Below are 12154 nucleotides of genomic sequence, written 5' to 3'. Positions count from 1 at the left end.
TTTAGATATGTAACTTTAACTTTAGCCTCACGGAGGAACAAGATTTTCCTGGCAATTTAGTTGCATAACTGAGTCCTTTTACTTGCTTTGTTGAGGAATTTGTTGAGCTGAAAAATAGATTTTTTAAATTAGCCCCCTTTTCATTATTTGGATGACGCTGTACTAATTGTTCATGGTTACGTTTGGCCGCGTAAAGAGGGTTCTTCACTTCAGCTTTTTGGAACTTTCTTTTATTTCGTGTCAATGAAGATTTGATCTATTGAAAAAAAAAAACAAGTTTTTATCAACTGGAGGTAGGGAGCAACAATAAAACTTAAAGGAACAGAAATTATTATGTACATGAGGGGCGTTGCCCCCTCCTTAATACTTCGCTCTTCACGCTAAAGTATTTTAGTAGTTTTAAAAAATTCTTACTGTTTTAATTAAACGACCCCTGTGTTTCAGGAGTCGTTCTTGAAGAATTATGACAAAACTCAAACTTTAGCGTAAAGAGCTAGGTATTGAGGAGAAGGTAAATTTCCCTCATATACGTAATATTTTCTGTCCGTCTTAAGTTTGAATGTTGCTCCTTACTTTCTGTTGAAGAAACTTCGTTTTTGTTTTTTAATTTGTCAAAATTCATTGTAGAAAATACGCATTTATTAGTTTCTCTAATGAAACCTAGATATTTAAACTTGCTTTTGAGAAATTATTTGCTAACACGAATGTGATGGTGTAGAGACAAGTAACAGTGCCTCTAACGGTTCCAGATTTCCCGGAACCACTTCTCAGATCAATTCTTTTTTTTTTCCTTCATGACTTCTCTTATACTGTGGTACCAAGATGTAGTTAAGCTAGTTCTTCTTTGTAAATTAATTAAAAAAACTTTTTCCACAAAATAAGTTTTTCAAAGAAAAATAAAGAACTCCATTAAACAAAAAATGAGCAAAAATAAAATCAAATAATCTAACAAGCATGAAACTACCACCAATCAGCATCGATAAATAAATGAAACCCAAAACGAACAGAAATTACAATAAATAACCGAGTCAAACTCAAAACGAGCAGAAATTAACATAAGTTGGGCTCAAAACCCCTATGCCTTCCCAAGGCCAGAACAAAATTTGCACTTTACTGAAAAAATACAAATGACTGTGCATTGTCAGTTTAATATACATATACTTATATTTAGTAATCAAAATATTAATATCATTTCAGTAATCAAATATTTAGTAATCAAATATTAATATCAGGTCAGAGGTCTCCTGTTTATCAATCTATTTTACTATGGAACTCCATCCCTCCTGATGTCCCTCTATCTCTTTCTGCAAAGGCACTTTCTCGCTGGGTATTTCCAGTATAGTATTTTCCCCCTTTTTTCTTCATTTTTTGCATTCTATCCACAATTATGTCTTTTTTTTTTCATTCAATATATTTCAAATAATTCTCCTATTTTCTCCTATTTTCATAAATGTCTCTTATCTAATTTTTTTTTTTTTTTTTTTTTTTTTTTTTTTTTTTTTTTTTTTTTTTTGTAGTGCTTTATAATAGTGTCTTATTTGTTCTGTTGGCCCTGTACAAGCTTAGCTTCTTGGGCGTGTTTAAATTTTTAAGTTTGTAATTGTATTGTTTTTTTTTAGTATTAATAAATTGATTGATTGATTGATTGATTTGATTTATTAAAGTTATAAAAGTAAAAACATTTATATTTTTTTCAGTAAAGTGCAAATTTTGATTGGATGTGTTTGGGGGAATGATGGGCGTGGAGGGGGGGGGCTAGTTGCCCTCCGATCACTTTCGAGCATTAAAAAGGGCACTAGCCACTCCAATTTCCAATCGAACGGGCCCTTTTCGAAGTTTCTACGACAACTTCTTCGATACGAAGTGCCCTGGTATGGAAAAAGAAAAAAAAAACAAAAAAATAATAATACATTTTGTCAACATCGTTCTTTACTTAGGCAATGCTATTGCGCTGTCTCTATGATCATACGAATCAGGGAGAGGTGAGATATTTGTAGGTAGGTATATTCCCTGCTTTCATTCTGATAGGTCAAAGTTGAGACTCAAGTTGTAGATCTGTCAACTTGAAATATAACTAGATTTACGTAGCCAGGGCAACATGAATTTTCGCAGCAAATTTGGGGAGACTTTGCTGACGGAACTGGCGTGGGAGCAACACATTGATTTTGTTTCTTCATGATTGATTGACAACCAGTGTCAACCCCTTAAAGCTTCAAAAATGGTAGTCTTAGAAAGAGTTTTCCTTCAAAAGAAAAAATGATGAGACATTCCTTAAAGATGGTCTCAAAATAAGACACATTCAACATTCAAATCATGTTGTTAGTTTTAAAATGCACCATATACAAATTCTTTATCAGTTTGTCAAGACATAAAACCAGTCTAAATCTATGCAGATATTTGATGCACGAATGTGATGGTGTAGAGACAAGTAACAGTGCCTCTAACGGTTCCAGATTTCCCGGAACCACTTCTCAGATCAATTCTTTTTTTTTTCCTTCATGACTTCTCTTATACTGTGGTACCAAGATGTAGTTAAGCTAGTTCTTCTTTGTAAATTAATTAAAAAAAACTTTCACAAAATAAGTTTTTCAAATAAAAGTAAAGAACTCTCATTAAACAAAAAATGAGCAAAAATAAAATCAAATAATCTAACAAGCATGAAACTACCACAAATCAGCATCAATAAATAAATAAAACCCAAAATGAACAGAAATTACAATAAATAACCGAGTCAAACTCAAAATGAGCAGAAATTAACATAAGTTGGGCTCAAAACCCCTATGCCTTCCCAAGGCCAGAACATAATTTATATTTCACTGAAAAAATACAAATGAATACGCATTGTCAGTTTAATATACATATACTTATATTTAGTAATCAAAATATTAATATCATTTGATTTATTAAAGTTATAAAAGTAAAAACATTTATATTTTTTTCAGTAAAGTGCAAATTTTGATTGGATGTGTTTGGGGGAATGATGGGCGTGGAGGGGGGGGGGGCTAGTTGCCCTCCGATCACTTTCGAGCATTAAAAAGGGCACTAGCCACTCCAATTTCCAATCGAACGGGCCCTTTTCGAAGTTTCTACGACAACTTCTTCGATACGAAGTGCCCTGGTATGGAAAAAGAAAAAGAAAAACAAAAAAATAATAATACATTTTGTCAACATCGTTCTTTACTTAGGCAATGCTATTGCGCTGTCTCTATGATCATACGAATCAGGGAGAGGTGAGATATTTGTAGGTAGGTATATTCCCTGCTTTCATTCTGATAGGTCAAAGTTGAGACTCAAGTTGTAGATCTGTCAACTTGAAATAGGGGCCTATAACTAGATTTACGTAGCCAGGGCAACATGAATTTTCGCAGCAAATTTGGGGAGACTTTGCTGACGGAACTGGCGTGGGAGCAACACATTGATTTTGTTTCTTCATGATTGATTGACAACCAGTGTCAACCCCTTAAAGCTTCAAAAATGGTAGTCTTAGAAAGAGTTTTCCTTCAAAAGAAAAAATGATGAGACATTCCTTAAAGATGGTCTCAAAATAAGACACATTCAACATTCAAATCATGTTGTTAGTTTTAAAATGCACCATATACAAATTCTTTATCAGTTTGTCAAGACATAAAACCAGTCTAAATCTATGCAGATATTTATAAAATTACAGCTACTACAAGCAATGGCTACGTTATTTTGTCTCAAAATATAACATCCAAAAGTTGTTTCATATATATTTGATGCTGAAAACGATTTTTATCTCTATAGCTCACTGATTGTCATGTAAATACTTTCCTATTAATTGCCAAAATATGTATTGTGTTGATTATTATCAATAGTATCGTTGTCAAAGACAAATCAGCACATGTACATAACCCTGTTGGATGTGATAGCATGTCATTCATTTTATTACCAGATAAATGTCCTTTTTTCCTTTTACGTTGTGCAAATTTACGTTTCGTTGCTCTTTAAACGCCTCGATCTTTAAAGCTTAAATACACCGGCTTATTGCATTAATATTCTCTGTGAACATTTCTTAAGTATGAGTCATCAATTAAATTTCACTGACCTTATTCATCGGATGTTGGCAAATTGAGTAAAAAAAAAAAAAAAAAAAAAACAACAACCATAATCATAAAAATAAAAAAAAATATTGCAGTGTAGGGAAAGTCATCTTTGAGGGGCCTAGGACCATTTTATACCTGAAATCATAAAGATTTCAGAATCATAGTGAACTGATAAAGATCACCATTATAATTTTTTTCAAACATTTCCAACGTGCCGAATTCTCCAGTGAAAAGTTGGAAGAGAGAAATGTCGAATGGGCAATTGTCTCATTTCGGTTCTTGATGTGCATCCGTCAAGAATAATAATAATTTATTTTTATCCTCTTTAGAACATTAGAAATGTTAATAGAGGAGTAATGTCTTGATTTAAATCAATGCAGAATTTAAAATCATGTGTGATTCCACTTCAAAATAAGCTGCAACATTTCTACCTTTCTTCTACCGAGTTGGAAGGGGCGAAGATGGGGTGAGGAGGGGCAATAGCGTAATTTTTTCAAAATTATCGGGGGGGGGGGGGGTAAATTGGAGCCAATTTTCCTAACTCAAGCGAAAATGACAATGAAAAATGAGCCATATAGTGCCATAAAAGCAAATGTATACTAAAGAAAACAGATCTGTTTCCGTGGATGTTTGAATTTTGTAGGCCTATTTTAGTTCTGACAAGATTTCAGAAGACACTAAATTTCATCTGGGGGGACGGGGGGAGGAAGAATTGGGGTTGGGGAGACAGTTGCCCTTCCTCTGTCTAGTAAATTACGCCTCTTGGGGGAGGGGTTGTTCTCTAATCACAAAGTTGAAAATTATTTTGTGAATCCTTCCCAAAAAGGAGCAACAAGCACTGTTAAAAGTTGGCATTGGACAGGCTGAGAAGGGAGGTGGGGTCGGGTGAAGGACCTAAGGGCCCAGTTTGTGTCTTCGTCACTACAGATTGACAATCTGTATGTGATTCCACTTCAAACAAGGTGCAACATTCCTACCTCTCTGCTAAATAGTTAGCAGTAGGATGGTGTGCGAGGAGAGGGGGATGCTACTGCCCTAATTTGGATTTCGATCATACATATTTCAATCCCAAAAATATTTGCATGATTCTAGCTCTAAAGGACTGGTACATGCCTGCCTCTTTGCCAAAAGCAATCATAAGAGGGAGAAGGGGGACAGAGGCCAGAGGCCCACTTTTGGGTCAAGCATGTTTTTTTAATGAATCCGGTTTTACTTATTTTTGGGCAGAGCCATTATCTAATTATTATCCATTGGGATACCCCAGCAGACAATTCACAAACCTCTCGAAATTTTCAAAATGGATTATCTCCTACACAAGTTTAAGTTCTAAAAACCTGACACGATATACGTTCATAAGCTTTTCAGAGAGCATTGATTAGTGTTAAATAGACAGTTGTATCTCTCTCAGCTCATAAATTCATTTTCTTGCTGAATGATAACTTTCTAATAGCATTACTAAGAAAGGAGAAACTTTTCTTATTCAGCAAATATTCAGCAAATATTCAGCAAAATTCTAGAAAGAAGTAATTTGTCAGGTCTTTTTTAGTTCAAATATGCTTTACTTAAATGTCAAAAAATTTTAATTCTGAATTTCATCAACTTTTACTTCTATGCTTCAAATAATGATTTGAATAAGACGCAAGACTAAGTCGATGCAAACACAAGCTTACATAGATACAAAAAGTCAAAGAAGTTATTCAAAGGCTGATCATAAGTTTCTTTTAAATAAACAATCTTTGGTGAAAAAATCAACTCACCTTTCATAATCTCTCCGTAGTCTATCATCTCCTCTATCATACCTTCTGCCATCTCCTCTTCCACCCCGATATCTATCATATCCATATCCTCTTTGCCTTAGATCCCCTCTATTTCGGTGATAATCCCCCCGTTTATCCCTGTAATCATATTGTCTATCACGTTCACGGCGATCAAATCTATCTCGGTCATACTGATCCTTTGCGTTAAATCTTCTTTCTCGAGAATCAGATCGTCTTGGTGACTTTGGTCTGTCCGTTTTAGATACAACTACAACACGTTCTTCACTTTCATGTCGATATTTTTTATCTTCCTTTGGCTTCTTTTCCTCGACTACAACTATATCGTTTGCGGGCTTCTTTCTTGTTTTCGCTTCATCTTTTCTTCTTTCTTTACTTTTTTCTCTCTTACTTTTATCTTTCCTAGGGGAAACTTTCTCTGGCTGGGATTCATCTCGCTTTTCTTTTTCCTCAGATTTGGATGATTTTTTAGCATGTACTTTTTCTTTAAGAGGAGCTGATACAACACTTTCCTCATCAGACTCAAAGGCACCAATTTGAGCTTGAAGTAGCGCCTGTAAATTTACCTCAAATTAATAGAAAATATACATATTATGCTCATATACAAAGAGCATAAAGGAGATGCAGATACACGCAGGCATTATTATCTGAAGGTTCGTAAATGGGTAATTTTAAATTAAGACCGTATTTGCATACAAGAGAGCATACCGGGTGAATCCTTGCAAAATAAGCTCAAAGGACATCTCACGAAAACACTGCCAGAGAATAGACTTTTTTGGTTTTTGAGACCCCTCCCTCCAAAAAAACATCCTTTGTCACCTTACTCAATTAAAATGTTGGCTGCGTCTGCTGTACTACACTTGTTAAAAATGATCAGCATTTTCCAAGATAGTTCAAAAATGAGTTGCCTACACGCCCATGCCCACTTTCCAAGAGAATTTATGGCTTCGACCACCAATGTAAGACCTTGTTTTTTTCCCAAAATGTAATTTACTTACAAAGGCAATGGATCTCATAGAAATTCCTCTCATGTAACAGAAAAGCATAATTTCTTAACATAGATCCATCTAGGTAAGGACATGCATTAATCTGATACCAAATGAATAAAATAAACATCAGAGATAATTGACAAAGAAGATACACTGTCTGCTTTGATAATAATTTACCATTTCCTGGATTTTGTTAGGGTCTCTTCTAGGACACGTCCAGGAATGGAGATGATGCCACCTATCCTCCCCATCAGCAGATCAGGGATAGTGACACTACTACTCTTACAAAACCGCTCACTATAGCATCAAGATGTCTGAGACCAACACAGCTACACATGCCCTTCCTCCATCCCAATCTATTGAAAGCCTACATCTTTACACCCTCCAAAGAAATTCCCATTTCCCTTAAAACTTCCCGTACAACATCCTTCCACCTTTTTTGGGGACGACCCTCTTTTCGTATGGCCCTACACCCATTATATGTCTTATATTTTCATGAACAGTTAGTGACACATTTTTTTCACTATAAATTATTTGTAACAATAGGGATTGAGGCAATAGGCCTTAAATTTAATATATGTACAATTCTTTTTGTTGAAAAATGCTGAAGTTTTGAATTTAGAAACTTACTAACTGTAAAAAGGCAGATGCATAACCAAATCAATTCCAACACTGTTTAACCATTTTAAAAGGCTCCAATTGAAAAACTATTTAAGAAAATGCTTTTTCTTTTAGGAAACAGCTATACAGAAGTCAGAAGAATATCATACAAGTATTAATGGTTCATCAATAGTATGTCTACTGACAACGCTGGGTGCCTGCCTGAATTCCAATCAATGCAAGATCTTTAAAGGAAAATTTGGAATACTTACCTGTGAAATTTGAAAATTGAATTGCTGCCAGCATTACTAGGAACAATCAAATTCAAAAGTTTACGAAATTTGATGTTGTTTGGAAGACCCAGAAATTGTCCAGCCCCTTTATCGCCCCCCTTTTTAATAGCATCACAGAAACCAATGATAAGTTGAACTGTAAGAAATTCAATTTTATTTTTAACTAGTCGGGCAGAGATTATACACAGCAATATACTAAATAAAATAAAATAATTTTTATAAGAAAATACTTATTTTTATAGAGGGGCAGCCCGTAAGAGAGGGTAGACAGAAGAAGCCATCATCCTTGTCTTATTTTCCAGGGACTCAATCCTTTGATTTGACAAGAACTTTAATCTAGATAGGTCATATATCACAAGTCTAAAGAAGACAAAAACTTGTGTTAGAGGTGAACTTCACTCTCGACGGTTTCAACATCAAAAGGAAAATAAAAAAGGTAAATTATTTTAGATAAAAAATAAACAACATAAGTAGAATGAATAAAAAAAAAAACCTGTCTAAAATAAGTGACACTTAGCAAAATATCAGCTCCAAGAAAAAAGCCTTATTTGCAGCTTCTTGGAAATTTGGATTAATCAAGAACCAAGATATAAATTATTAGGCGACGTAGGGTTAGAACGCTTTCTATTGATTAAAAAGAAAAATAACTGCTAGTCATTATACTTCATTGCCAAACCCATCTTAGACTATTAAACACACTTTTATAGGCACGGCCAGTCAGTTCCTTGTGAGGAACTCTCTTATTGAGATCCAATTTTTCAAGACAAGACAAATATATTGGCACACAAATAACTCTAATTACTTGAGGAAGAAAATGTCTTAAAATACATGGTTGGGAAAACATACTTGTTCAGCACAGAAGATCCATCTGAAAATATCTTCCAGGGGGAGAGCAATGGTTATTCTATCCTAGCCATCTGTTAATTTTGCAAAAAAAAAAAAGCATAACATATATATAAAATATAGGTTGAGGACTAATGGCATATTGGGCCCACAGAATAAGCTATCTTCAAAATACATCACGCAGAAAAAGAGCCAGTTTATTCCTTAAGAGTCAACAATTGTTCTTATAAATCCATATCAATTAATCTTTGACTGTCTTCCAAAAACGTTGTGTAAAACAGCCAATTAGTCTCTATTTAGCTAGTTTTAGGTAGTCATTCTTTCTTTAATGGAAGAGGGGGGGGGGCAACTTTCTGAATAATTGCAAAATTTAGAGTAAATCAATGGGTCTGGTACTTAAAGCTTGGAGATTTGATAAACAGAGTTGCACAAGTCTTTTCTCAAAAAGCTCACCTATCATACTAAAAAACCTGACAAATCCATTTTAGCTCAATTTCCTTGCCATCTTAAGCATAAATTTATCAAAGTACAAGATACAGTGGTAGTTAAAGGTACAAACCTTTTGCCTCATGAGTTCCTCTAGCTCCTTGTCCTCAACTGACATTTCTCTGCTTACTTCACCATTTGTGTGACCGTTTGTGTTTTCATTAGTGTCAGCTTCTTTGATTATTGTATCAATGATACTTTTGACATCATGATTCTTTCCGGGTTTATTTTTGTCTTCATCTTTCATTTTTTTCTTCTTTTTGGGAGTTTCATCTTCACTTTCATAATCACTTGCCTTCCTCTTTGCCTCTTTCTTTTTCTTCTTTTTATGCTTTTTTTGCAAGCTATCACTTTCATCACTAGAAGCATGTCTATGTTTCTTATGTTTCTTCTTCTGCTTTTTGTGCTTTTCAGCCTTCTTTGACTTTTTCTTAGACTTTTTCAGTTTTCTATACTTTTTATGGGCTTCTTTGCTGGAAACTGAATCATCACTATCACTATTATTTTGTCTTCTGCTGAGTTCACTTTTATCCTCTTGCACTTCTTGAACACTGCTTTCTGAATCAGAGGAACTATAAACATAAAAATTAAAACGTTAAAAATGAGAGTTAAAGTACTCAAATCTTGTGCAATTAGGATATAGTGGATTTTCAAACTCCAGTTTGCGTGATGTTATAAAATTCAGCATGAAAATTGGCATCACAATATTTTTTTTTCTTTGGTCCTTTGTATGTTTTCTTTGAATATGATTTTTTTTTTTTTTTTTTTTTTTTTTTTTTTTGCGCTGTACCAGAAATGCCAAAGGGATGGGCAAACACTTCATTCATATTGTCAAGCAATGGAAGGAAAGATATATTTGACAGAAATAAGACACTTTCAGGCCATAGGACAGGCATTGCCCACTTTTTGTAGGCTTCCCTAAAATAGTATTCTTAGCATTTACATAGTCTGATCAATGTCATGGATGACAAATTAGAAATAAATAAGGCGCAAAAAAAACTTTTGTTAACATTGTCATAATAGATTGTGTCTGTTTTGCATTCATAATCTTGGCAATTCAACAAACTGAGGGAACTAGAGCATTTTGTAAGTACTGTGGGGGTTGGAGAGGGTGTAGAACCAAAAAATGTATTTTTGGACTTTTTTTTTCAATTCTTCCAAAGTAGTAAGATTAGACCAATCTCAGGTATATTGGAAAATAGCCATATACGAGGGGGTTAGACCATATCAGAACCTGCATCATACTTGGAAAAATGTTGTACATTATACAGATAGTATTGTTGGAAAAGGTATCCTGGAAAAGATAAAAAGGTATGGTTGGACATCTGCACAGGATCAGTTCAAGGAAAGATGGAAAAGGAAAATTTTCAGGGCCAGGAAGTCTCAAAACACTTATAGATGATCTTCATACCTATTGTACTACTCAGGAAAAAATGGTGAACAACTTGTAGCTATACTTGAAAGAGCATATATGAAAGGAGCAAAATTACTGGTCAATCAATCTGCTATTATGTCACATTATTATTAGCAATACAGGTATTAGACCCAACCCTGGGATACTGCAGACAACCAATGAGATGGCTATAAAAATAGGGAATCATAGGCAGCGCACTAGCGCTGCCTAAATTTTGGCACAATGTATTATTTATTTATTTTTTTCTTCTTTAGACCAGGGCACTAGTAGAGATGGGGGTCCGACTCGTGACATGACCACGTGGTCATGTCAGCATTTTTAATAATGACGGGGCACCAAATAAGGGCATAGCCTCCCTAGGGAGAATGATTACGGAATGGGGTCAATGACCTCTTTTTTCAAGGTCGATTTATTTGATGTTTCTATGTGTAATAACTCTGGAACGAAGGTTGCAAATGCGCATTGAATTCTAACGGGAACAATGTTATTGATCTAGGACTCGAGGGGGAAGTGAATTTCCGAGAAATTGATTGCGTAATGGATCGTGAATGTCATGGTGTCCAGAAATAGTATTTGTTGTTGTTGCTCTAGGCAATGTTATGAGATTCCCGGAAACAGTTAGATCACGTGTTTCCTTCTCAGCCAATCAGAGAGACGGATACATCCTCCTTCTCAGCCAATCAGAGGCCTGCTTACATATTAGCGGCAGTGTGGATATAAGGACAGGATTTTTGATATAGTTTTATTAGTCTGTGATTAGAATTCAAAGGAGTGAGAAGAACAGTTTTGACTTTACTCATTGGATAAATATTTGTGCTGATGGCGATGAGTGGAATGTTTACACTATTAGAAGTTGATAGTGGAGTTGCTGATAATGGTACAAGAGCACCAAACGTTAAGGTGGACATCACAAAAGGATCACGGCTTTGTATGGACTGGAATGCAGTATATGCAAGTCATGTGACATCCTTGAGAAAATTTAAAATGGAAGATCAATTATGTTTCACCGCAAAAGTTGATATAGCGCATGTGAATAGACTTCAATGTGCTTTAAGTGCATTAGTAAAACATATTGAAGACAATAAACAGTATCGTTAATTGTAAATGCTCTGTATTATTGATGTTGTTGTTGTAATTATTCAATAAAATTGTTTTGAAATCGAAAATATTCCCTTTCTTTTCTGGTTAGGGCTAACGAATCAGGATCAGTCTAGAGTCAGCAGTCAGAGTGAAAGGATTGAAAAATGAATAAATTCGAGAAAGAGAGAATTAGATCAAATCTAGTGTTTATGGAAAAACATTTTGATTTTGGATGATGATTTTATCGGGTTATCTCTTCAACGCAGGATATTCTCTTGTCAGGGAAAACTTGACAATATAATGAGTAGTGATTCTCCCCCATTGGACTATTGTATGAAACTTTTAAAATGTGATTCAAATGCTTATAGCCAATTTATTGATATATTAATTGGAACAAGACAGAATCATATTGTGGATATACTTTTGAAAGCATTGCCAATGGATTCAATGTAGATGGCTCCCCCCATCATTCGAAAGAGGTAACGTTACAGAGTTACTCCTCTCTCCCCCATTTCCCTCTCATTGAATTTATCGAACGAAGAGGATCAGTTTCGTTTTAGCTGTGAGTGAGTTGACATCGGAAACCGAAAAAATGTTCTATATATGTCCA

At 34.7% G+C, this 12154-nt stretch overlaps 1 protein-coding gene across 1 annotated transcript in view; it reads right to left on the bottom strand.

The window, feature by feature from the left end:
• Prp4k (Pre-mRNA processing factor 4 kinase) overlaps nt 1–9633 on the bottom strand; it is a gene marked incomplete at its 5' end in the record, with an annotated part of 68836 nt that extends 59203 nt beyond the window's left edge. Inside the window, 2 exons of the mRNA XM_089097648.1 lie at nt 5822–6393; nt 9124–9633. Of these exons, the coding sequence (XP_088953774.1) occupies nt 5822–6393; nt 9124–9633 (1082 nt within the window). The remainder of the gene's footprint in view (nt 1–5821; nt 6394–9123) is intronic.
• Between the last annotated feature and the right edge of the window lie 2521 nt (nt 9634–12154).

This window comes from Artemia sp. Qi Xiang Cuo, chromosome 12, assembly GCF_049724085.1.
Source record: "Artemia sp. Qi Xiang Cuo chromosome 12, ASM4972408v1, whole genome shotgun sequence".
Taxonomy (NCBI): Eukaryota; Metazoa; Arthropoda; class Branchiopoda; order Anostraca; family Artemiidae; genus Artemia; species Artemia sp. Qi Xiang Cuo.
This window is presented reverse-complemented; position numbering and strand designations above follow the sequence as displayed.